The sequence below is a fragment of the Argopecten irradians genome, chromosome 4 (assembly GCF_041381155.1).
Source record: "Argopecten irradians isolate NY chromosome 4, Ai_NY, whole genome shotgun sequence".
Classification (NCBI taxonomy): domain Eukaryota; kingdom Metazoa; phylum Mollusca; class Bivalvia; order Pectinida; family Pectinidae; genus Argopecten; species Argopecten irradians.
Genome location: NC_091137.1, coordinates 25,079,653 through 25,107,249, shown reverse-complemented (window position 1 = coordinate 25,107,249; position 27,597 = coordinate 25,079,653). Strand labels below are relative to the sequence as shown.

The following is a 27,597-nucleotide window of genomic DNA, read 5'->3' as shown; positions in this document are numbered from 1 at the left end:
TAGTGACCAATACTAGAGTGTAGTGACCAATACTAGAGTGTAGTGACCAATACTAGAGTGTAGTGACCAATACTAGAGTGTAGTGACCAATACTAGAGTGAGTTGACCAATACTAGAAGTGACCAATACTAAGTGTAGTGACCAATACTAGAGTGTAGTGACCAATACATAGAGTGTAGTGACCAATATGAGTGTAGTGACCAATATAATAGTGACCAATACAGAGTGTAGTGACCAATACTAGAGTGTAGTGACCAATACTAGAGTGTAGTGACCAATACTTGATGTAGGTGTCCAATACTAGTGTGTAGTGACCAATACTATAGAGTGTAGTGGACCAATAATAGAGTGTAGTGACCAATACTAGAGTGTAGTGACCAATACTAGAGTGTAGTGACCAATAACTAGTGTGTAGTACCAAATACTAGAGTGTAGTGACCAATACTAGAGTGTAGTGACCCAATACTAGACTGTAGTGACCAATACTAGAGTGTAGTGACCAATACTAGAGTGTAGTGACCAATACTAGAGTGTAGTGACCAATACTATAGAGTGTAGTGACCAATACTAGAGTGTAGTGACCAATACTAGAGTGTAGTGACCAATACTATAGTGTAGTGACCAATACTAGAGTGTAGTGATCAATTACTAGAGTGTAATACTAATAGAGTGTAGTGAGTGACCAATACTAGAGTGTAGTGACCAATACTAGTCGTGTAGAGACCAATACATAGAGTGTAGTGATCAATACTAGAGTGTAGTGATCAATACTAGAGTGTAGTGACCAATACTAGAGTGTAGTAGTGACCAATACTAGAGTGTAGTGACCAATACTATATGAGTGTAGTGACCAATACTATAGAGTGTAGTGACCATACAGTGTATACTATAGAGTGTAGTGACCAATACTATAAGAGTGTAGTGACCAATACTATAGAGTGTACTGACCAATACTACTAGAGTTGGACCATTAGAGTACCAATACTACTAGAGTGTGTAGTGACCAATACTAGAGTGTAGTGACAATTACTAGAGTGTAGTGTGACCAATACTATAGAGTGTAGTGACCAATATACTAGAGTGTAGTGACCAATGACTACTAGAGTGTAGTGACCAAATACTAGAGTGTAGTGACCAATACTATACTAGAGTGTAGTGACCAATACTAGAGTGTGTAGTGACCAATACTAGAGTGTAGTGACCAATACTAGAGTGTAGTGACCAATACTAGAGTGTAGTGACCAATACTAGAGTGTAGTGACCAATACTAGAGTGTAGTGACCAATACTAGAGTGTAGTGACCAATACTAATGTGTAGTGACCAATAACTAGAGTGTAGTGACCAATACTAAATGTGTAGTGACCTATACTGAAGAGACCAATACTAGAATACTTAAGTCGGGGCTAGAGTGTAGTGACCAATAATACCAATAGAGTGTAAGTGACCAATACTAGAGTGTAGTGACCAATACTAATGTGTAGTAGTGACCAATTACTAGACAGTGTAGTGATCCAGTGTAGTGACCAAATACTAGAGTGTAGTGACCAATAATAGAGTGTAGTGACCAAATACTAGGAGTGTAGTGACCAATACTAGAGTGTAGTGACCAAATACTAGACCAATGACCAATACTAGAGTGTAGTGACCAATACTTACTGTAGAGTGTAGTGACCAATACTAGAGTGTAGTGACCAATACTAGAGTGTAGTGACCAATACTAGAGTGTAGTGACCAAATACTAGAGTGTAGTGACCAAATACTAGTGACCAATAGCTAGAGTGTAGTGACCAATACAGTGAGCCAATACTTTGTGTAGTGAACAATACTAGAGTGTAGGTGACCAATACTAGAGTGTAGTGACCAAGGAGTACTAAGAGAGTAAGTGACCAATACTAGAGTGTAGTGACCAATACTCGAGGGGGGGAGTGTAGTGACCAATACTTTAGAGTGTAGTGACCAATACTAGAGAGTTGTAGTGACCAATACTAGAGATGGGTAGTGACCAATACTAGAGTGTAGTGACCAATACTAACCAGTGTAGTGACCAACATACTATGAGTGACAGCAATACCTATTATGTAATCTGGCACGTGACCAATACAAGTGTGGAGTGACCAAAGGGTAGAGCCCAAGTGACCTATTCAGAGTGTAAGTGACCAAATACTAGAGTGTAGTGACCTAATACTAGAGTGTAGTGACCAATGATACTATAGAGTGTAAGTGACCAATTATTATGTGATAGTTGACCACATACCTAGAGTGTAGTCTACATTAATAGAGGTGTAGTGACCAATATTAGAGTGTGTCGCCTGATCCAATCACTATAGTAGGCATGACACTGCTGAAACATCATTGTTTGTAATTATTAAATATTTAATGGTGTCTAGTTAATAATCATAATGTGTAGTGACCCAATATCTTCGCAGTGTACATGTATTTAATTAGTAGAGTGTTGTGACTCAATACTAGTTTTTTAGGGCTGATTACTAATGTTTGGTGGAGCAGAAGTACTGCTAGACAAGAATCTACCTAAGGAAACAGCGCATTATAGTGTAGTGACCATTATTGGATTGTACAAACCGTAAATGGTTAATGTGTAGTGACCCTCTGGGTAGTAGTCTTGGTGTCCAAGCGGGGACAGCCCCCACAGATAATAAAGTAATAGGCCTCCATCTCAATAATCATGGTCACCAATCCATGACACTAAGGAGTGTAGCTAAGGCCTCCATCTCTGGTCTGAGGTGGCCAAGTATTGTGGGATTACAATGTTTGTCACATTAGATAAACCCTCAAGCCGTAGACCTCCATCTCAGTATTATGGTGTTCTGCTATCATGGCCCAATAAACTCACTAAAATACGGGCTTTGATGCCCTTGATCTCATAGATACCTTCTACCTTCCGGCCACTTTAAATGCTCAGAATGGCAGTCTAGGTATTGAAAGAGTGATTTATCCTTAACCTCTACCCTCCATACTAGACTACAACTGGAGGTGGTTGACTTCATCTCTGGGTCATTATGTAATCTGCCACAGTTTGTTACACATAAGTATGGACAGATAAAGGGTAGGCACACCCAGATCTATTCACAAGGTCATGCCTTCACTATGGAGAGCAACCTAATCCATCTCGTTGTACAGGTCATGGTGCAGGCAAGTTTACTTGTGTGATGTTTATAATGATTGTTTATCCACATTCAAACTTGTGTCACAATGCCCACTCTCTGGGTGTCGCATTGGTGGATTCATCTATGTTAGGCAAAATACAGCGGAACATCATGTTTTGAAATTTATTAAATTAATGGTCACTAGTTAATAACATATGACCGACAATTTAAGCTTCGCATTGTACTGGGTCCAAGTGGGTTAAAATAAATGAAAGTGGTTAAAATAATTGACATTCAATCACTAGCCCTCCATCTCTGGTCATGGTGGCCAAGTGGTTAAAATAATTGACATTCAATCACTAGCCCTCCATCTCTGCGTCATGGTGGCCAAGTGGTTAAAATAATTGACATTCAATCACTAGCCTCCATCTCTGGGTCATGGTGGCCAAGTGGTTAAAATAATTGACATTCAATCACTAGCCCTCCATCTCTGCGTCATGGTGGCCAAGTGGTTAAAATAATTGACATTTCAATCACTAGCCCTCCATCTCTGCGTCATGGTGGCCAAGTGGTTAAAATAATTGACATTCAATCACTAGCCCTCCATCTCTGGGTCATGGTGGCCAAGTGGTTAAAATAATTGACATTCAATCACTAGCCTTCCATCTTTGGGTCATGGTGGCCAAGTGGTTAAAATAATTGACATTCAATCACTAGCCTTCCATCTTTGGGTGATGGTGGCCAAGTGGTTAAAATAATTGACATTCAATCACTAGCCTTCCATCTTTGGGTCATGGTGGCCAAGTGGTAACAGAGTGACATTCTAACACTAACTTTTGATCTCTTGCATGGTCACAAGTTCAATACCTATATTTAGAAGAAAAGCATCACATTTTCACTGCAATGTGCCACGTACCTGACCATCTAGGAAATGTGCTCGAAATGACCACAATAGCACAATCACCAAAGCTGTTACACCCACTGTCTACATAGACAAGCTAGCCTTTTCCATCAGACAAAAATACCATGAGACATGAAATGATCCTGGCAGACAAAATTGAATATCCCCGTCTTCATTGGACAATTAATAGTTGATGTGAGGGCAAAATGTGTCAAGTAGTGGCAACTTATCCAATATATTATCTATCCTTTATATGATCCAGTTATCTGGGCCGAGGAAATGGCTTCTTGATTGATTTTCTAGGAGTATTACTCTGACCATTACATAGACATCTAATCAAGATCTGCGAAAAACTTCACAGAAGACGAAGTGATGAGAGGAATGTTGGATGGTGACCATGCAATCACTTGTGAACCAGAATATTTGTATTTACGGTATGTTTAACCATCTTCTGGATACCAACAGGAGTTTGTTGTGTGCACTGTCAACAAATGCAGTGGTTTTCACGACTATTAAAATGTTTCAAGCATTTTGATCATGTTATCAAAACAGAATTTAATTATTCACTCTAAAATCTACATACATTGAGCAGTTAAGTTAGAAATTTCTTATTGTTAAATCAAAATAATTCCTTGCAGAAGTAAAACGCAGGCCAAGGGCTATCAGGTTTGAGAGGGATAGGGGAGCTGGCTAAAGTATTATATTTAAGCATTGATGTCACTATTTTTTAATTTTATCGGGGTATGAAAAAAAATTTGTTTGCAAACTGTGTGAATCCGCGTAGCGGATTCTCACATAAGTTTGGAAACAATTTTTTTTCATACCCCGATAAAATTAAAAAATAGTGACATCAATACTTATAATTAATTTTATACTCTATTCGAATAAATGAAGTATGTTTAAATGCAACATTATTGTGGTTTTCAAGGGATTCTCTTTACCGAATCAATACGCAACGTCAATATCTCTATTGTGACGTCACGATAACGTCGGGGTTTCGCGCCATTCTCGGATTTTTTTTCATAGTGGTATGCAAAACAAATACTGGCCAATCAGAAAGCCAGATTTGGTATGCAAACAAAGAAAAATTAATTATCTCTGGATGTAAAAGGAAATGGCAGAGAAGGAAAGCTAGAGCTCCAAGAGAAAATTCACCGACCAACAAAATCAAGCACCTGTTGACATAAAGGTGAAATACTAGTGAATGTTTGAGCAGTAAAAATGGAGCCATAAGCTTGCAGACCACTGCAGCTCATTGACTAGCATTTAACACCAAACGGTGTATAAACTTATTGTTTCTATACAGATCCCAGTAGATTTATTAGTATAATCCCAAAACAATGATGTGATAAATCGGGACACTTTTTTCCCAGGCCGTCGCCCCTAAACCATCATAAACAACACTAAATGTTGCATGCAACAACGCCATTGAGGGTAGCACTCAGGCTATGAAACAGACACACAGAAACTGGGATTTTCTCCTGAAGTTAACAGATCATTTAGATGATAGAACTAAATATTCTGTATCAGTACATTAATAATGTATGAAAGTTTATGTCGTTTTTGTCTTTAGTTGCCAAAAATAAAACATATGATATAATTATGTAATTTAATATATTTCTAATGATAATTATCTTTGATTTGATTTTTGCAATATACCGGTATATGCAAGTAGATTTGGATTGTGGAGTTGATTTGTGAATGAAAGTGGAGGCCCTGGAGAAAATTGCCAAAGCTCTTGCATCATCTGTTATAAAATGAAAATAGTGTGTTTAAACTCAACCAGCATTCAGCATTTGAAAAAAAAAGATAAGGGAAAAATAGAAATGTCTGCGAGACAAAATGCATGCCCCTATATTAATAAGACAATGTGACATTTGAGCATCTGTAACAACATATCCCTCCCACTCCCACTGTGTGACAGGTACATAAAAACAAGAAACCTATTTTTCAATATTGAAAGTTAGATGTAACAACATCAGTACAGGTAGATGCTTGTGTGTGGTCTTAATGTTCTATCAATAACCGTCTGTAATGAGGTAATCAGCAATCGGCGTGTCAATCACTCGAGTTTTGGCATCCACATAAAATTGTAAGAAATCTAACAAAAATATCACCGCCGCTTAACTTAACCTTGGGCGGCAGGACAATAGTACAGCGATTAACAGTTAATATATGTGACAATGGTTTCATAACATTTCATTATCAGGTAACTTTAACGTCTACAATTCGGCTAATTCAATCGTTGACAATCGTAATACGCAGGGTAAACAGGGTGTAAACAAGTGTTCTGGTTGGTGACAGACACATAATACCGATCACCACATGTGGGTATATATACATACAGATTACAAGACATTAGTAAATGTGTTATTCTTCTGTATTGAAATATCCCGAGGTAGTACATCACATATAAACATGATCTTACTGTAATGTAATCCATTTAATGGTAGGAGAATCAGTAACTATAAAAATGTATGTTCAGCTGTAAACTAAGAGTTTGTTTGTTAATTACAATTAAAATCTGGGCTAAATGCCTGAAAAGTCCATACTTGAGACTTGACCAAATTATTGACCACTAGAGTGCTGTGTTATTAGCTTTATGACCATAATTACTTGACCTATTGTGTATGATTCTCTGACAATAACCATTCAATGATTATATTGTCCAAAATGTTCAAACTAATTACACCACTATATCGTTTCCCTTATTTTCTGACCTTGACCTGTGTTGACCTAATTTCATCATATCTTACCTTATTTTAACATTTGTTAAATACCTCTTCGGAACCCTATGTCAACATCATGTTAAATATTTGACTAATTCATTAACCCAAGCTTATGACATCATAGCAATTCCATTGATCTTTAATCTTATGGAAGATTTTTTTTTGGTTTTAGACTTCGTCAGTGTTCCAATCATTGCCTTATTACTGAAAGTAGGAGCCTAGCATCAAATACAACAATTTTAACGTCAGCATTCTCAGTTTGTCTAAAACAGAGTCTCATCAATATCTCTTAATCAATGTCCACATGTCTTTTCTCAAATGAATCATTAGATAACCTTGTTTTGAGCTGACATATTGAGTAGTATAGCACTCTGGCTGTCCAACAAACTTAATTAGCGGAGAGTACCGTAACTACTCTAATGAACAACTTAGCCCTGGAAATGTAATCGATTAAAAACCGATTAAGTCTGATCTTGTTTATTCAATAGAAATTACTGCTCTTGCTCTGAAACCTGAATTCAAGTATATTGTCCATTTCCCGTGATGAATTAAAGAATAAAAATAATGTCAAATAACCTTCAGATATATATACACTGACAAAACAATTAAGAGAACATCAAATTCAGAGTTTGACTTGTCTGTTTTGAATAAAGGGCTACAATGTATAAGTAAACAGAAATCTGTGAAGGTGTTTATAATTGGGGCACAAATGTTATTTCGTAATATTCTCTAATGTGTACACGAAATGATAATATAATTAATGTCTAAACATGTCACTTAAGAGGTTAATTGTACCCAATATAATAGAAATTGAATTAAAATTCAAAGTTCTGAAATCGCTATGGACTTAGTCCCTTGCTAACAATTAATTCATAGATTGTTTAATTGACTTTTTATTGTCACATGCCCTTTCATCAGCTAATGCAATATAAAGACACGTTCCTCTTTGGTTTTTTATGTCTTCTTTGAGAAATATATAAATTTACAATAATATAATTTTTCAAAGTGCTATCGCACTGAAGCATACCACTGATGACTCCAAGCCAGGCATTCAAACCAGCTAGTCAAATACTGACAAGGAATCCCAGCCAGGCATTCAAACCAGCTGGTCAAATACTGACAAGAAGTCCCAGCCAGGCATTCAAACCAGCTAGTCAAATACTGACAAGGAATCCCAGCCAGGCATTCAAACCAGCTGGTCAAATACAGACAAGAAGTCCCAGCCAGGCATTCAAACCAGCTAGTCAAATACTGACAAGGAATCCCAGCCAGGCATTCAAACCAGCTAGTCAAATACTGACAAGGACTACCAGCCAGGCATTCAAACCAGATAGGTCAAATACTGACAAGGAGTCCAGCCAGGCATTCAAACCAGCTGTCAAATACTGACAAGAAGTCCCAGCCAGGCATTCAAACCAGCTGACAAGAATACCACAACAAGAAGTCCCAGCCAGGCATTCAAACCAGCTGGTCAAATACTGACAAGGACTACCAGCCAGGCATTCAAACCAGCTGGTCAAATACTGACAAGGACTACCAGCCAGGCATTCAAAACCAGCTAGTCAAATACTGACAAGGACTACCAGCCAGGCATTCAAACCAGCTAGTCAAATACCTGACAAGGACTACCAGCCAGGCATACAAACCAGCTAGTCAAATACTGACAAGGACTCCAGCCAGGCATACAAACCAGCTAGTCAAATACTGACAAGGACTCCCAGCCAGGCATACAAACCAGATAGTCAAATACTGACAAGGAGTACCCAGCCAGGCATACAAACCAGATAGTCAAATACTGACAAGGACTACCAGCCAGGCATACAAACCAGATAGTCAAATACTGACAAGGACTACCAGCCAGGCATACAAACCAGTTAGTCAAATACTGACAAGGACTACCAGCCAGGCATTCAAACCAGATAGTCAAATACTGACAAGGACTACCAGCCAGGCATTCAAACCAGCTAGTCAAATACTGACAAGGACTACCAGCCAGGCATACAAACCAGATAGTCAAATACTGACAAGGACTACCAGCCAGGCATTCAAACCAGCTAGTCAAATACTGACAAGGAGTACCAGCCAGGCATTCAAACCAGATAGTCAAATACTGACAAGGACTCCCAGCCAGGCATTCAAACCAGATAGTCAAATACTGACAAGGAACTTCCCAGCCAGGCATACAAACCAGCTAGTCAAATACTGACAAGGACTCCCAGCCAGGCATACAAACCAGATAGTCAAATACTGACAAGGACTACCAGCCAGGCATTCAAACCAGATAGTCAAATACTGACAAGAAGTACCAGCCAGGCATTCAAACCAGATAGTCAAATACTGACAAGGACTACCAGCCAGGCATTCAAAACCAGCTAGTCAAATACTGACAAGGACTACCAGCCAGGCATTCAAACCAGCTAGTCAAATACTGACAAGGACTACCAGCCAGGCATACAAACCAGATAGTCAAATACTGACAAGGACTACAAGCCAGGCATTCAAACCAGATAGTCAAATACTGACAAGGACTGTCCAGCCAGGCATTCAAACCAGATAGTCAAATACTGACAAGGACTACCAGCCAGGCATTCAAACCAGATAGTCAAATACTGACAAGGACTACCAGCCAGGCATACAAACCAGATAGTCAAATACTGACAAGGACTACCAGCCAGGCATTCAAACCAGCTAGTCAAACACTGACAAGGACTACTTCACCAGCCTGACACAAGAAGTCCCCAGCCAGGCATTCAAACCAGCTGGTCAAATACTGTCCCAGCCAGGCATTCAAACCACTGGTCAAAATACAAAGGACTTCCAGCCAGGCATACAAACCAGCTGGTCAAAATACTGACAATGACTACCAGCCAGCATTCAAACCAGCTGGTCAAATACTAACAAGGACTACCAGCCAGGCATTCAAACCACTAGTCAAATACTGACAAGGCGTCCCAGCCAGGCATTCAAACCAGCTATCAAATACTGACAAGGACATACAACCAGCTGGTCAAATACACAAGGACTTTCCAGCCAGGCATTCAAACCAGCAAATACTGACAAGACAAGGACTAACATGGCAGCAGGATTCAAACCAGCTGGACAAATACTGAACAAGGCGTTCCCAGCCAGGCATTCAAACCAGCTAGTCAAATACTGACAAGGCGGATCCCAGCCAGGCATTCAAACCAGCTAGTGACAAGGACTTCCACCAGACAAGAGCTGGTCCCCGACAAGACCAGCAGCATTCAACCAGCTGGTCAAATACTGACAAGGACTCTTCGCAGCCAGGCATTCAACACCAGCTGTCAAATACTGACAAGGAACTACCAGCCAGGCATTCAAACCAGCTGGTCAAATACTAACAAGAAGTCTACCAGCCAGGCATTCAAACCAGCTTGTCAAATACTGACAAGAGACTAACCAGCCAGGCATTCAAACCAAGCTGTCGCAAATACTGTCAAGAAGTCCGCAGCCAGGGCAATTTCAAGACCAGCTGGTCAAATACTGACAAGAAGTCCCCAGCCATTACATACAAACCAGCAGGTCAAATACTGACAAGAAAGTCCCCAGCCAGGCATACAAACCAGCTGGTCAAATACTGACAAGAAGTCCCAGCCAGGCATACCACTAACACCAGCTGGTCAAAATACTGACAAGAAAGTCCCAGCCAGGCATTCAAACCAGCTGGTCAAATACTGGACAAGAAGTCCCAGCCAGGCATTCAAACCAGCTGGTCAAATACTGACAAGAAGTCCCAGCCAGGCATTCAAACCAGCTGGTCAAATACTGACAAGGACTCAACCAGCCAGGCATTCAAAACCAGCTGGTCCAAATAACTAACAAGGACTCCAGCCAGGCATTCAAACCAGACTGGTCAAAATACTGACAAGAATCCCAGCCAGGCATACAAACCAGCCTGGTCAAATACTGACAAGAAGTCCCATGCCAGGCATACAAACCAGCTGGTCAAATACTGACAAGGAAGTCCCAGCCAGGCATTCAAACCAGCTGGTCAAATACTGACAAGAAGTCCCAGCCAGGCATACAAACCAGCTGGTCAAATACTGACAAGAAGTCCCAGCCAGGCATTCAAACCAGCTGGTCAAATACTGACAAGGACTACCAGCCAGGCATTTCAAACCAGCTGTGGTCAAAATACTGACAAGGACTACCAGCAGGCATTCAAACCAGCTGGTCAAATACTGACAAGGAGTCCCAGCCAGGCATCAAACCAGCTGGTCAAATACTGACAAGAAGTACCAGCCAGGCATTCAAACCAGCTGGTCAAATACTGACAAGGAAGTCCAGCCAGGCATTCAAACCAGCTGGTCAAATACTGACAAAAGGACCCAGCCAGGCATACAAACCAGCTGGTCAAATACTGACAAGAAGTCCCAGCCAGGCATACAAACCAGCTGGTCAAATACTGACAAGAAGTCCCAGCCAGGCATTCAAACCAGCTGGTCAAATACTGACAAGGACTACCAGCCAGGCATTCAAACCAGATAGTCAAATACTGACAAGAAGTCCCAGCCAGGCATACAAACCAGATAGTCAAATACTGACAAGAAGTCCCAGCCAGGCATTCAAACCAGCTAGTCAAATACTGACAAGGAGTCCCAGCCAGGCATTCAAACCAGCTGGTCAAATACTGACAAGGAGTCCCAGCCAGGCATTCAAACCAGCTAGTCAAATACTGACAAGGAGTCCCAGCCAGGCATTCAAACCAGCTAGTCAAATACTGACAAGAAGTCCCAGCCAGGCATACAAACCAGATAGTCAAATACTGACAAGGACTACCAGCCAGGCATTCAAACCAGATAGTCAAATACTGACAAGAAGTCCCAGCCAGGCATTCAAACCAGCTAGTCAAATACTGACAAGGACTACCAGCCAGGCATTCAAACCAGCTAGTCAAATACTGACAAGGAGTCCCAGCCAGGCATTCAAACCAGCTAGTCAAATACTGACAAGGACTACCAGCCAGGCATACAAACCAGATAGTCAAATACTGACAAGGACTACCAGCCAGGCATACAAACCAGATAGTCAAATACTGACAAGGACTACCAGCCAGGCATTCAAACCAGCTAGTCAAATACTGACAAGGAGTCCCAGCCAGGCATTCAAACCAGATAGTCAAATACTGACAAGGACTACCAGCCAGGCATTCAAACCAGATAGTCAAATACTGACAAGGACTACCAGCCAGGCATTCAAACCAGATAGTCAAATACTGACAAGGACTACCAGCCAGGCATTCAAACCAGATAGTCAAATACTGACAAGGACTACCAGCCAGGCATTCAAACCAGCTAGTCAAATACTGACAAGAAGTCCCAGCCAGGCATTCAAACCAGATAGTCAAATACTGACAAGGACTCCCAGCCAGGCATTCAAACCAGATAGTCAAATACTGACAAGGACTACCAGCCAGGCATTCAAACCAGATAGTCAAATACTGACAAGGACTACCAGCCAGGCATTTCAAACCAGATAGTCAAATACTGACAAGGACTATCCAGCCAGGCATACAAACCAGATAGTCAAATACTGACAAGGACTACCAGCCAGGCATACAAACCAGATAGTCAAATACTGACAAGGACTACCAGCCAGGCATTCAAACCAGATAGTCAAATACTGACAAGGAGTCCCAGCCAGGCATACAAACCAGATAGTCAAATACTGACAAGAAGTCCCAGCCAGGCATACAAACCAGATAGTCAAATACTGACAAGGAGTCCCAGCCAGGCATACAAACCAGATAGTCAAATACTGACAAGGACTACCAGCCAGGCATTCAAACCAGATAGTCAAATACTGACAAGGACTACCAGCCAGGCATTCAAACCAGATAGTCAAATACTGACAAGGACTACCCAGCCAGGCATACAAACCAGATAGTCAAATACTGACAAGACTCCCAGCCAGGCATCAAACCAGATAGTCAAATAGTAACTGACAAGGACTAACCAGCCAGGCATTCAAACCAGATAGTCAAAGACTGACATGGTCGCTTGCTACTAGGAAAGGCAAATAAATCCCTGACTCAGGAGATAAGTACATGAACTAACATGTGTACAATAGACACATCAGGTCATTCAAACAGCTAGAACTCAGGTGACATGACAACAAATGGCGCTGGACTAACAGTGAGTGACATGACAAGACACAATGGGACAGCTAGGACATGGTCAGGTGACATGACAAGACACAATGGGACAGCTAGGACACGTCAGGTGACATGACAAGACACAATGGGACAGCTAGGACACGTCAGGTGACATGACAAGACACAATGGGACAGCTAGGACACGTCAGGTGACATGACAAGACACAATGGGACAGCTAGGACACGTCAGGTGACATGACAAGACACAGTGGGACAGCTAGGACACGTCAGGTGACATGACAAGACACAATGGGACAGCTAGGACACGTCAGGTGACATGACAAGACACAATGGGACAGCTAGGACACGTCAGGTGACATGACAAGACACAATGGGACAGCTAGGACACGTCAGGTGACATGACAAGACACAATGGGACAGCTAGGACACGTCAGGTGACATGACAAGACACAATGGGACAGCTAGGACACGTCAGGGACATGACACACATGGGACAGCTAGGACACGTCAGGTGACATGACAAGACACAATGGGACAGCTAGGACACGTCAGGTGACATGACAAGACACAATGGGACAGCTAGGACACGTCAGGTGACATGACAAGACACAATGGGACAGCTAGGACACGTCAGGTGACATGACAAGACACAATGGGACAGCTAGGACACGTCAGGTGACATGACAAGACACAATGGGACAGCTAGGACACGTCAGGTGACATGACAACACACAGTGGGACAGCTAGGACACGTCAGGTGACATGACAAGACACAATGGGACAGCTAGGACACGTCAGGTGACATGACAAGACACAATGGGACAGCTAGGACACGTCAGGTGACATGACAAGACACAATGGGACAGCTAGGACACGTCAGGTGACATGACAAGACACAATGGGACAGCTAGGACACGTCAGGTGACATGACAAGACACAATGGGACAGCTAGGACACGTCAGGTGACATGACAAGACACAATGGGACAGCTAGGACACGTCAGGTGACATGACAAGACACAATGGGACAGCTAGGACACGTCAGGTGACATGACAAGACACAATGGGACAGCTAGGACATGGCAGGTGACATGACAACACACAGTGGGACAGCTAGGACACGTCAGGTGACATGACAAGACACAATGGGACAGCTAGGACACGTCAGGTGACATGACAAGACACAATGGGACAGCTAGGACATGGCAGGTGACATGACAAGACACAGTGGGACAGCTAGGACACGTCAGGTGACATGACAAGACACAGTGGGACAGCTAGGACACGTCAGGTGACATGACAAGACACAATGGGACAGCTAGGACATGGCAGGTGACATGACAACACACAGTGGGACAGCTAGGACACGTCAGGTGACATGACAAGACACAATGGGACAGCTAGGACATGGCAGGTGACATGACAACACACAGTGGGAAAGCTAGGACACGTCAGGTGACATGACAAGACACAATGGGACAGCTAGGACACGTCAGGTGACATGACAAGACACAATGGGACAGCTAGGACATGTCAGGTGACATGACAAGACACAATGGGGACAGCTAGGACATGGCAGGTGACATGACAACAAGCACATGGGAAGCTAGGACACGTCAGGTGACATGACAAGACACAATGGGACAGCTAGGACACGTCAGGTGACATGACAACACACAGTGGACAGCTAGGACATCAGGTGACATGACAACACACAGTGGGAAAGCTAGGACACGTCAGGTGACATGACAAGACACAATGGGACAGCTAGGACACGTCAGGTGACATGACAAGACACAATGGGACAGCTAAGGACACGGCAGGTGACATGACAAGACACAATGGGACAGCTAGGACATGACATGACAAGACATGACACAGACCGTTGGACAGCTAGGACATAACAGGTGATATGACAAGACACAGTAGGACAGCTAGGACATAGCAGGTGACATGAAAAGACACAGTGGGACAGCTAGGACATGACAAGACACAGTTGGACAGCTAGGACATAACAGGTGATATGACAAGACACTGTGGGACAGCTAGGACATAACAGGTGATATGACAAGACACAGTGGGACAGCTAGGACATGACAAGACACAGTGGGACAGCTAGGACATGACAGATCACATGATAAACATATAATGGGACAGCTAGGACATGGCAGGTGACATAAAGATACAATGGGACAGCTAGGATAGGACAGAAAATCAGATGACAAGGATAGATAGGATGTGATAGGACATGAGAGGATGCAACAGACATGAGTAATATTAGATTTCAATTTCAACAAAATTCTATTTCACTAAAAATGAAAAGGAATGCAAGTTCTATATCTATAATACAAGATGCCTCTGGCTCTCTTCTTCCTCTCGCCTGCCAACAAAACAATTTTGATTTTACAAATACTGACTGCATTTTCAATAATATTTCATTCAATTTATATCATATAAAAGAAATACAAAATTTTTATGAGGTGTCATCCACCCTGAGTGACAAGTATGGTAGATAATATCTGTTTTATGGAGTCAAAATATCGTAAATCATTTAACTGGGGTGGTCAGTTTGGATGAGACCAACATTTTTAATGACCATAGGTCACCATTTAATACTCTATTTCTCCATAAATGTCCAATGCTACTAAATCTGATACGGACATTTTCATTAAAAGTCCATCTTCCTTTTCAAATTTTACACCCCAAATACAGCTATATCCTTTTCTGGGTACACAAACTATATAATGCTATGTAAACACAAGAGGTCTATATCAGATTTCAGTATTATTTCGTGTAGCAATGACTGGCAGGTTTTTGTGTCGGCCACATGGCATTTAGTCCTTATCTATCTTCACTAACACCTAAGGTTAAACATTTCTCCATATTTAATTAGAGGTTCGAATTCAGACCAGGTATACATGCATTGACCTTCAGGCTGCTCTGTTCTGAGCATCCAAATTTTCTCATGACTCGAGTGACAATTTTTTGTTGTATAACTAAAATTTCCACTAAAGTACTATTTTTATATGTAAATAAAACTTGTACACGACATTTCATTCAGAAGTATGAGTATATATTCACAGGTTTGAAAAAAAAAACCTAGAAATGTTTGTAAGATTAAACGTCTACCACCTTCAAATGAAATATGGATGGTACGTGAAGAGACACAACATTACAGTATGTTTAAGTAAAGGACCTGTTTGAAATACAGAAGATGAGCTTATTTGAAAATGACGGAAACATTAAGAAGCCTAGTAGTAAAACCACTTGCCCAAGAATACTTGTGTATAAATACCTGTCGAAAGCAAAGTACAATTTACCTGTACAAATAGTTTACCTGTGTCAAAAGACCACCTATCCATGCAGAGAGAAGTTAGGTTGATATGGAGTATATGTTACAGTTCTTTAACAAACTATATTCAAGCTTACTGAAGTACCCTCTAACTAATTAGCAACGTTGTCACATCTGCACCAAATTTCAGAAAGACAGAAAAGAAAATAGACAGGTGATGTCCATCAAACCTAATTGAACAAGTCATCGAAGGCTATGCATCAGTGGTATAACGTAAATCCTACAGGTGTACTCAAACCTCGGGTCCACAGGTGACTTGGTCACAACCACAGGAATGACACTTCCCACACAAACCCCTTAATCTAGGATTCTCAAAAAACACTACCTTAATGACTAGTACTTTGAGGAATCTCTCAGATATTGACAATGCTCATTCACACTTTGCAATAATTTGTCAAACAGGATTTACAATATGACTAAAAAAAATATTATTTTTTCATCTGAGTATTTTTGAATACAATTTTTTTTTTATTCTTTTCAAAACTGTGGTGACTATATATTGATCTTGATTGAAATTGCTTCAACAAACTATTCATGAATGCAGAAATTGTAAAATCATTTTAAAATTGAGATGTTGAATCTGTTTCAGCATATCAAACTGATGCATGGATTGTTAAATCTGTTGTAAACTGTGGTGAAATCTGGAAGTAACAACCGTGAGTGTATTCTGTCATTTTACTGTATCATTTTACAAATGTTTGAACTTAATCCACCAGGAACATGGATGTCTCTTTGTTCCGCAATATCCTTACTCATCCGAGTAAAATACTACACCATTCATCTTAACATGTCCCATCCCCTTCGACAATATACAGTTTACAAGGGTTTCTTTTTATCTTAATTTACCCATGCCAGATTTGCATGGTCCATGTAGATCACAGTAAGACTAGGCTTTGAGTCAAAATAATTATCAGGTGTAGAAGTTTTGTATTATAACCCAATGATTTGTTGTTTTATTATGTATTTATTTGGCATTCAAGGATATGTGATGTCAGGGTCTAAAGAGGAAAACCAAAGTATCCAATAATAATCAACCAACCTTCAAGAACAGTTTTTATAAGAAAACGCTACCTATGTATTTCACCAGCTCATTATGTTACGTCGATCAAAATAATTTCAGACATAGATCTCAGGTCAGCATCTACCCATAATTGGATGTTAAAACTGTCAGAGTAAGACAAAGGTTTAAAGAGGTGTACATGGTCCATCATTTTTTTTTTTTTTTTTTTTCAAACTGTCAAAAGAAATATCAACAATTATTGTACCTGTACAATGTATGTCGTCAATTGTAACTCTAGGTGTTCTATAGTATCAACAGCTTCAAACATCTGTATTCCAATCAAGAACTAAGCACAATGAAAATGATGATTTATATGTTTCATTTGCAAAATATTTTAGCGCATTTTTAAAATGAATTTGAAACTATAAAAATACCATATTTTTATGTCAAAATTCTGTGTCTGACTGTCACACTAGGGGCTGACAAAGTAATTGGGTGTGTATTACCCTTAATTATGTACCGTGAAGTATCACTGTCCTAAATTCATATCGGTTACCTCTTATAATGGCCAAAAAATTGACCACTTAACAATACACCTCAAATGGTCAATTGAATAAACCCTGAAATTAGAGTAAGCGAACGGGGCCATAAAATATAAATTCTAAATAAAACGATGGTTTTATGTAGGCAGTTAGTCTTGAGGAATTTGTATACGAGATGTACGGGTAGTCGGAACCAGAATCATTGGAGGATTCTATCGGTTTACTTATTCATGATAAACAGGTATCGCTATTGTACAGGTGACCAATAAATCAGGATTGAAGAAGATTATTTTGTCTTGTTCATGACAAATAGCAATCAGACAGATAATGAATTAACATACTTATGTAGACTCAGAAATCCTATACTTACTTGACTGTGTTGGAAGATTATAAACAGATTTTAAAAATATAGAATTTCTGTCAAAAATCTGATAAAATATGTATCAGTACATAATTGTATTTGACACATTAAAGGCATATGCAACAAACTTTTTATTTTTTTCTCTTGCAAATAAACACTATAAAAATGTACAGAAAAATTAAATATAATTATTACCAGTTTTGAATTAAATGGGGAATATGATTAACATTGAAAATATTTGAGTTCAAAATAAATTTGTAAAGGACTATTTTTGGTAAAAAATATTTCAAGCCAACATTTCTCAAGCTTTTTTTTAACAATAAATTTGTTGTACAGCATAATAAGGATAAGGTGTTCTCATACAGCATTTATTTTTCTTGAATAAAGAACCAAATATTGAGCTTCCCTTATGAATACATAAGCATTACCAAATAGGTACCTACTCAAAATTATACCCTTTATATTATTATATATTCTATTTATGGCTAACACATTATTGACGACAAATCGCACTGTTGATATGAGTCAACTGACATCAACATTGAATTCGCAAGAAAGACTTTCTCTGGATATGAGAGTGCAACCATTTAAAACGCTCTATTGTTTTTTCCTTTTAAACAAATGTATCAAAAACTGTTTATACCCCAAACAAACCCAGGATTGATACACTTCCAGTTGAACTATTGACTAAGAGCTTAATTCAATCTAACTACAACAGGTCTAATGTCAACACAAATGTTTAAATGGAAAGGTACACATCAATTTTACACTTCAGCGTTCACATGGATACTATAAAAGGAATAGGCCGAAACATCAAAAAGAACAGACTTATAATAGAGCCCTTTCAAGGCGTTAATTGTTGGATCATAGGCTTTTTCAATGGGGAAATAGTCGGACCTTGAAGTTCCCATAGGAAAAACATTCATATTGTCTTAGTACTCGAGGAAGGTCTGGGCTTAACCTATAAGGACTTAAAGCATCAACCTGGCAACCTTAGGTAGAATATATGAGATAATAAAATATCAAGACACCCTTTTTTTAATTTACCAATACTTGCATGCGGCTACCAAGCCAGTTTATCCAAATACAGAGATGGGAGCCAAAACTTCATAGAACACAAGACGTTAATCAATTTTGATGTAAAAGAATTATGTTATTTTAATGCATGGTTAAATTACAGGACTATAAACTACATCATGACAAGAGTATAAACTATATCATGAAAAGAGTATAAACTATATCATGACAAGAGTTAATCACAATTTAGTTGTATAATTTAGAAACCAAATATTTTTTCATCGTCTTTGAAATTGCCCTGATTCACCTCGCTTGTCTCCATGACAACTTGACAGTGCTGCAATTCATCAACAAACAAACATTTTTCACACAAACCTGTACTTTAAATTAAGGTTTTTATTAATTTGTACCTAGAAAGCTAATAGGTTCTGGGTATGAACTCCTAAATAATGGATATTAATGAATGACTTGTGTAAAAATAGAAAAAGTAAGTCATCAGGAACAGATATCTGTCTCCAACTGTCTTAAGTCAGTGACATCATTTGTTTCTATAAGAAGCGTCGGGAACTTCATATAAATCATAAGGTTTCTACAGAAAATATCCTTATAGCATTCACATAACCGGTTAGCCTAGAATGTCATTACTTCTCACATAGTTGCTGATATTTGTTTCACTTCTTAATGGTTATATAGAGATTTGATTTTGTGAATTTAATGCTTTAAAAAATTTGGAAACAATGCGTCACCCTGATCTATAGCTTAGAATAACTGAAAAAGTTGAAAAGTTGACCTTGATGCCAAAGGGTTCAAGGGACAGAATACTGCACAATAGTTTCAAGTGATAAATTATCTTAAGCAATTTTGTTTCGTCAAATTTTTTTTTCTTGATATGTTTAAAAGTGGTGGAAAAACAGCAACAAATGAAACAAAGCTGACATGTTAATTATGTATCCTTTCATTCCAAGGGGAGACAAATCAAATTATTGAGGAGGACAGATCTATATAAACCTAGTCTAACATATACTCCTTAGCTGATAGTTTAACATTGTAACAGGAGAAAATGTAGCAGCCAGACCGAGACTCAAACCCAGGACTGCCAAACATTTAAGCCAGATATATAGATGGTCGACCCAGTCCAATTCCACAACTATAGCTATGTAACTCTGTCCCACATTTTTCCCTTAAACTTTGAACTGACTGCCTCTTATTCCTTCCCCTTTACGATTGAGATTTACTATCCTTCTAATCCTTTTTATCTTATCCTACACAATAAGCTGTAGCTCAAATTCTTTTAAGTGTTTGTCATGAAAGATGATACTACAGTCAACAACATCAATGCGGACATTCTGAATAACCCAGAGTTTAATTAAAATCCTTATATAATCATAGGGTTAGCTAATTCGGATTGTTTTCTGTTTACAATTTCATGACATAAACAAATCAATCAAATCAATAGTCAAATATAACAATAAGATTCCAACCTTTATATAATGGAATATCATAAATTAGAAAATATATATACATACCCTTAAACGTGCATGTCATTATCCAGATATTTCATAGTAGAACAAGTTTATGAACAATCATCTGTATAACATTACAATCTACTCCAGGGCTAGGATTAATTTTTAACAATAAAAACACATTACATTCTAACACAAAGAATTACTTAAGACTTACCGTCAACACAAAAACGTGGCTCCGATGTAGAAATCACACGAGGGGAATATTTCCAGTCCTGAACGCATTAGATATACCATAAGGAGTCTTCAATGATGTTATTCACCTTGCTGTATCTTAAAGACACTGACTCTATAATTAAACTTCAAATATTTCCACTCGATTGATTCCAGAAATCAATATGAAAATTACAAACCTGTATAACCAGCCAGTTATGGACAAAAGTCACAGAGGTTACGTCTTTCAACAGGACCTACTTATATATAAAATCTATCCAATTGTCCAATCCACTGATTGTGTATACACAGTGCAGGGCTGCCCTATACATGTATTCCGAGGTATTAAAGTGAAGCACGAATAAAGGTAAATCCACCCAGGAGGTTCCAACAGGGAGCACATATACTGGAGAATTAGCCGTGACCGTCTTAAGCAGGCGTGACCATACCAACAAGTCGTAATCCCAGGTGTGAAATGTGAGGTATATAATTAATTACCACGACATGAGGACATTCACTTCATCCCGTTAACGAGACTTCTGTAGGCTTCAATTCCAATATATCTTAGAGCTAATAAAGCCCTATTAAAAGCCAAGATCTATAGAAAATTCAAAGCGTCATTTTTGAAATTTGTCTTCTTTATAATTTCATCCACAGGTATAGGTACGGATTACAATGCTAAAATCTACACAGGTAAATGCTGGTCGTGTCTCATGGTTTCATTCTTGTGAATTAAATGATTTTCTCATTGAAATTCTCCCGCATTTTATTGGTCATATGATCCTATCTGTAACAGGTAAAACGGCAGCAACAGTTACTCTGAACACATTACCATTTTAATGGTTTTTGAGAGTTACACCATGTTCTATAATTTCATTGCCGAATACCTGTATCTTATTATACCCGAGATGGACTGGGGTGTGATTAAATGTAAGGGGAGTACGGATGTGGAATGATCTCCTTGAAAATAAGATTATTTCATTTAATTCTTACCATGCATGCATGTAAAACAAATCTTGGGCATCAAAAATGAAAATACAGATGGCAACAAACTTTCTCCAATTCAAAGATTTCTTTTTATAATTACTTTATAATGGTGATTTATTTGGGTTTTATTATCCGAATTATAAGGATATCTGATAACTGCAGATGGATGGAGTCAGAATGTACATCATTTTCCTTGTAATTCCAATCTGATATAGAATCTATGTAAAGAAACATCATGAATTTTTTTTAAACTTTAGTTTTTTAAATTTTTTTTTTTCTTTTATCCAGCTAGAGTCATTCGTAGTATCATGAGTAAAAACACTTACAAACATACCTGCATGGCGTTGAGAATGTTATAGACATGCACCTTGACTACAGTCAGCCACTGTAGCCCCGCCCTCCATCAAAACTCTATTCTATACTGTCTTTTGTAAGATAGAGCTACAAAACTCCTACAACTTACTTATGAAAATGACTTATTTCATTCACTCCCTCCAGAACTAAATGTAAATAACAACTTCCTGTTGCGTAACATTTTTATAATCCAAAACAATATGCTGCACCATTAAGCTAACTACAATTGTACAAACTGATTACTATCGGGCAGTCGAGGTGTGAATTTAATGACTATCTGTTGTGATACCTTACATGTGTACAGAGCTGCTACTGTTTTAGCTGGTGTCATACAGTGTATTTAGTACCCTGGTAAGATCTGATTATACAACCTTAAACCACACTAATGGACAGGTATAAAACAATAGGGTGTGTCAGGGAACTGCATTTAGCCTCACCTTATCTGATAGAACCTGAACACTTCAAAAAAATTTAGAAACTGCACATGAAAGGAAAATATCAAACAGCAATAAGACATACAATTTAATACTGTTCACCAATTAACATATTTTAATTAATTCATTTTCTTTTATTTATTAATTAATGTTTATATTTTGTTTATTTATCTTGTTTTAGATATTCTGCAGCAAATTCTCTATTTGGTTTTGGTTTTATTAGTCAAACGTCCTATTAACAGCTAGGGTCATGTAAACCCATGCCAGGATTGTTGGTGGAGGAAAGCCGGAGTACCCGGAGAAAAGCCACCAATCAGCAGTCAGTACCTGACAACTGCCCCACATGGAATTCGAACATGGGTCCCAGAGATGAAGGGCTTGTGGTTATATGACGGGACATCTTAACCACTCGTACACCGCCGCCCCTGAAAATTCTATAAGATAACAACTACCTAATATATGACTAATTATTTGGCTTAAATAAGTATAATAAGTTTGAATTATTTCATTTATACAAAACGTTCCAATCTAGTCATACCTAGATTCTAACTGGAATCCTCCAAACTCTGGACAGAAGTTAGTTTGGACGGAGGCTATTAATAGTACCGTAAAATATGGTCACTTTTGCTTATTTCATAAGAGCCAATCATTAATGTAAAACAATATCAATGGGGATTGACAACCATACAAGATTTACGAACCTTTTTAACAGGAAATTGACACTTGATATCCATGTCAAACTGTCTCCTATTTGACCTTTGTGTTAATCCAAGGTCACATAGAGAGATTATTTTACACCAGATTGACAGACTAGGTGTGTTGATATGGACTTCCTGACACTTTCTAATGGCTGCACATGCCAAAGGAGAGTTATTTTTTCTCATTTTTTATCGCCACTTTTTTCTGTTGCCTTTATTGGCAGAAATATAACAGGGAAGACTCAATTTGGTATAATGTGCCTTATCAGAAATGTGGAGAATATTATGGGGCAGAAAATGGCCTCATATCAAGGTTTATTATACTGTTTTGTTTTGTATCTATAACCTAACTGTGTCATTGGTTTCATTTCATTACGTTTATCATACCCGATTGTTTAACATCTGTAATCAAACTACAATAATATTTACTTGGAAACACTGTAAAAATCCCAGCCTGTCATAGAAATATCAATCAATACATGTATCAAATTTCAGACCTTTCATCTACATTAGGTGTGTTTAATTTTCACGAATAAGAGCAATGATTCTGAATAAATATGGCTTTTGGTTTTGGATATGAATTATTTTGGATTTTTTTAACATGATATATAATATTATTTTACTCTTGTTGCCTTCCTTTTTATTACAATTGAGTTTAAAAATGAGGAGGGGCAGTTTCAAGGCAGCACTGACCTCTGGTCAGCAGTTAATTGACCTCTGGTCAGCAGTTTTCAATGGGTACTCTGCTTTCCTCTTCCTTAAAAACCATACAGGTCCTTAAATGACCGATGACAGTTAATACATCTTTAACCAAACGTTTAGAAGTCCTGATACAAAACAATCTCTCTTGATCTATAAACAAACTTCTGCTAATCCACCATAATTGAAAAACCACATCAATCATTCCACTCATGATTATTTGATAAACAGTCCTTTAATTGCACGCTTTAAGCTAAAAATGTTAAGTTGATGTCTTCCACCAACATAGAAATCAATTTAAGGATTTGAATTTTTTATATCATGGTTTTCCAAAGATACCAACGTTGGTTGTCATGCTCACTGAATTGCTATTTAAGGCAATTTAAAATGTTCTTAGAAAGTAGACCATAATTATTGACTGGATCACAAACTTCATACAAATGATAAGAAGCAAAATGAATCCCATGTGGGGCAGTTGCCAGGTACTGACCGCTGGCCGGTGGTTTTTCTCCGGGTACTCCGGCTTTCCTCCACCAACAAACCTGGCACGTCCTTACATGACCCTGGCTGTTAATAGGACGTAAAACTAAACAAACCTGGATCACAAACTTCATACAAATGATAAGAAGCAAAATGAGTTTTATTTGGTCATTTAAATATTTTGTTCAACCACATTTTGTACTCTTGATTTTCAAAAGCATGCTATGATTAAAAGCCATTGCAAGCAAATTTCAGCTTTCATAATTATATCCATTATTCTGCAACATTTCAGCCAACCATGATTTTTCTCCAAATGTTTATATCGCAAGCATATGGCTTGAACATTTTAAGCAATCTTTTTATATAAGATAATTAATGTTACAAAACAAAAAAGAACAAGAAAGATAGAAGAAACTTTGGTCTCTTTTGCATATGTTTTATTCAATATCCTATCAAAAGCTAGCCAATCATTTATGGATCGATATGAACAAGGCAACATATTGGTGATGGGAAAAAACTGGAGTTTAGAGGGTAAAAAATACCCCATGCACATGCATGACCATTCCACTTATCTCCATACTGCCTCATGAAGGTTTCTAACATGGTTCAGAAATAATAGTGGAACCAAGTATGTCTGACTCATTCACCCCTGAAAATTCACAATGAACTATACCAGTGTTTGAACTGGAAGAGTTCAAATGTGTCTTCAGGGGTGGATGAGTTAAGACCTTAACTACTAGGCCATTTTTTAAACAATCGATTAATCAGGTTTAAGTGCGAGTTTTTTTTTTTAATCTTTTCAGCTTCATCCATCTAACACCAATGATACTTGTACATTACCTATCTGTGACCTTTCGATCCCTTCCGTCCTCTTATACAACACTACACAGCACCTGATTTACCTTAATTTCCCAGGTGTCTCGTTAGTAACCTTTCCAGGTGTCAAAATCCTCATATTACGGTCAGTATTATACAGTCTTGGTCAAGCTTAGAGTAATATGTTGTGGTCAATATAGAGTGATTTAACACCTATAGCTGAAGACGTTTGATCAAATTAAATCCGAGTGGTTACCTAGTGACCAACAGTATTTGTACTTTTTATGTGTTCTCATCCAGCTAACTCTAAAAGGATCAAATCTTCTAGAATAATTAATTCATGCGACTTCTGAAGTTGATTTTAGGTATTAATAAGGAAACAATTTTGTATCCCACTTCGTTTAGTAACTGTTTCACATGTCAAATATAATCCAATGTTTGGATGTTCGTAGACAAATAGTTGACAGGTTTTAGCAACTATCTGTGATATTTAAAGTCCAGAATACCAACAGTTATTGAAGAGCTTAAATTTAAGGCAATGTCCTATTAGTTTAGACATTTACACACTGGACAGTTAACATATTTGCTCAATTGTAGCAGGTTCCAAGTTCAAGGTCATACATGTAAACATTAACTTTGTAACATTTATTCATTGTAGCATTACTACTTAGTCAAATATCCTGAACCTCCTTCCTGTTAAACAGGACCTCATTACACATTTGACTTCGGAATAATTCCACAAAGACAAACCTACATATGTCCATTTCCTTTTACAAGAAAACATGATATAGCTTATAAAATAATATGTCTAATTTGCATATTCTAAAGCCTTGTGAATAAAGTATGTTTGTATGTATTTTTCGTTGTTGATTATTGCATATGCTTTCCTTTAAAATGTCTTTATTTTTTCTATAAATTAAGTATTTAAGTTTAAACAAGCTGCAACATTTACTCCAGATAAAATATTAAAGTGCCATTTCCTGTAATAGACATGAGAAATGTGCGGTTTGAGGGAAAAGGTGGTCTTATTCTACAGCCGAGAAGATAATCAAGTGACGCTATGTATAAATATAGTAGATACACTTTACAAAATCGTTGTACCTTTACCGATACGGCTCATTTTCCAAATACATGAACAGGGAAGTAATAGCAGACACTAAATCTACGCTGTTAGTATGATTATTTTATGACGCGATGAAACTGAAGTGGGTGTAAGGTTTTCATAATAAATAGTTTTAATCGACTTCCTTGACGTTTTAATAAAAGATCCTGTACCTACCCGTTTGAGTAAATGTAGGTTTATTGGAAAAGAAAACGGATGTGTTGGTATTATAGAATGTTATTTTATTCCAAAGTGTTATCATTATAACATGATTACTGATTGGCTGTAAACGAGAAACCAATGTAAAACAATTTTTGACTGGCTGTTTGACTTACTACGTATGGTGGCATTACCATGAAAACGCAATGCTGACGTCATTGCTGTCACGTTTCTAGGTATTATCTCCGTTACATTTTGATACAATAATGTTGTCGAAATATAAGCAATATTGCTTAATTGCGTAACTTTTAATTAGAATATCATATTTCAAGAATATAATTTACGAGAAAATATTAATTTCAATGCACAATCTGTTTACTTAGACTATAAAAACATAATGACTCATCACTAAAAAGTCTAAAAATATGAAATAAATTCATCTCTATTACTTTTTCTCCGACGGCTGTAACAAAACGTTGATCGATATCAATGCTATAGGAAGAGGGCTTATATAGGCATAGCCTGCTGCCCAATCCCTATTAAATTAAATGATTTAATAAAACATTTTGAAATGAAACCAATGCTAAAAAACGATTTACATCTATTGGAATAGGGCGCGTTAATATTTTTGTGATATAAATTGTTGTCATACGGTGGGATTTCTACCACAATGCGCAGTGTTATTCCACTCTCAGGCCATTGCATAAAGATGCTGGGTGTTTGATAAATATATTGATATTCCACAAGTGGAATGACACCTTCCGGTCTTTTGATTGGTCGAAATTTTAAACTTTGACCCGAAATACATTTTTCTCATTGTCACGTCACAGTTTTTTGACGCAATTAATTATCGAATGACGCCATGTTGTAGTACGCTGATCGCTGCTTGCAGAACAAACTACGAAACAGAATGCGTGATGGTGTCGAAATCTTTCCTGTTTTCCCATTCGTAGTATAAACTATCGACGCAAACTTCATAATTGTCTTTTATGTAGTGGTATCTTGCCGTACCCGGACTCTACCTTGGTTACAGTGCTTTGATGGTGGGAA

General features: G+C 38.2%; 2 protein-coding genes across 2 annotated transcripts in view; one reads left to right on the top strand and one right to left on the bottom strand.

The window, feature by feature from the left end:
- The window catches only part of LOC138321089 (thrombospondin type-1 domain-containing protein 7A-like), a 278,937-nt gene extending 256,492 nt beyond the window's left edge, over positions 1-22,445 (bottom strand). The window contains exons 1-2 of the mRNA XM_069264504.1: positions 22,140-22,445; positions 20,823-21,605 (exon numbers count right to left, since the gene is read on the bottom strand). The gene's annotated coding sequence lies outside the window, so the exon portion shown is untranslated. The remainder of the gene's footprint in view (positions 1-20,822; positions 21,606-22,139) is intronic.
- On the top strand, positions 9,809-12,235 carry LOC138322197 (neurofilament heavy polypeptide-like). The gene is made up of 2 exons (XM_069266247.1): positions 9,809-9,864; positions 10,927-12,235. The coding sequence occupies exons 1-2, from the start codon at positions 9,809-9,811 to the stop codon at positions 12,233-12,235; spliced, it is 1,365 nt and encodes a 454-aa protein (XP_069122348.1).
- Positions 22,446-27,597: the final 5,152 nt, after the last annotated feature.

What these genes read in the sequence shown, in the direction of transcription:
- LOC138322197 (XM_069266247.1), top strand. Translation starts at nt 9,809, where the DNA reads ATGGCAGCAGGATTCAAACCAGCTGGACAAATACTGAACAAGGCGTTC. An exon ending in AACAAGGCGTTCCCAGCCAG is followed by an intron (nt 9,865 to 10,926) that starts GCATTCAAACCA and finishes CATTCAAACCAG; the next exon opens with CTGGTCAAATACTGACAAGG.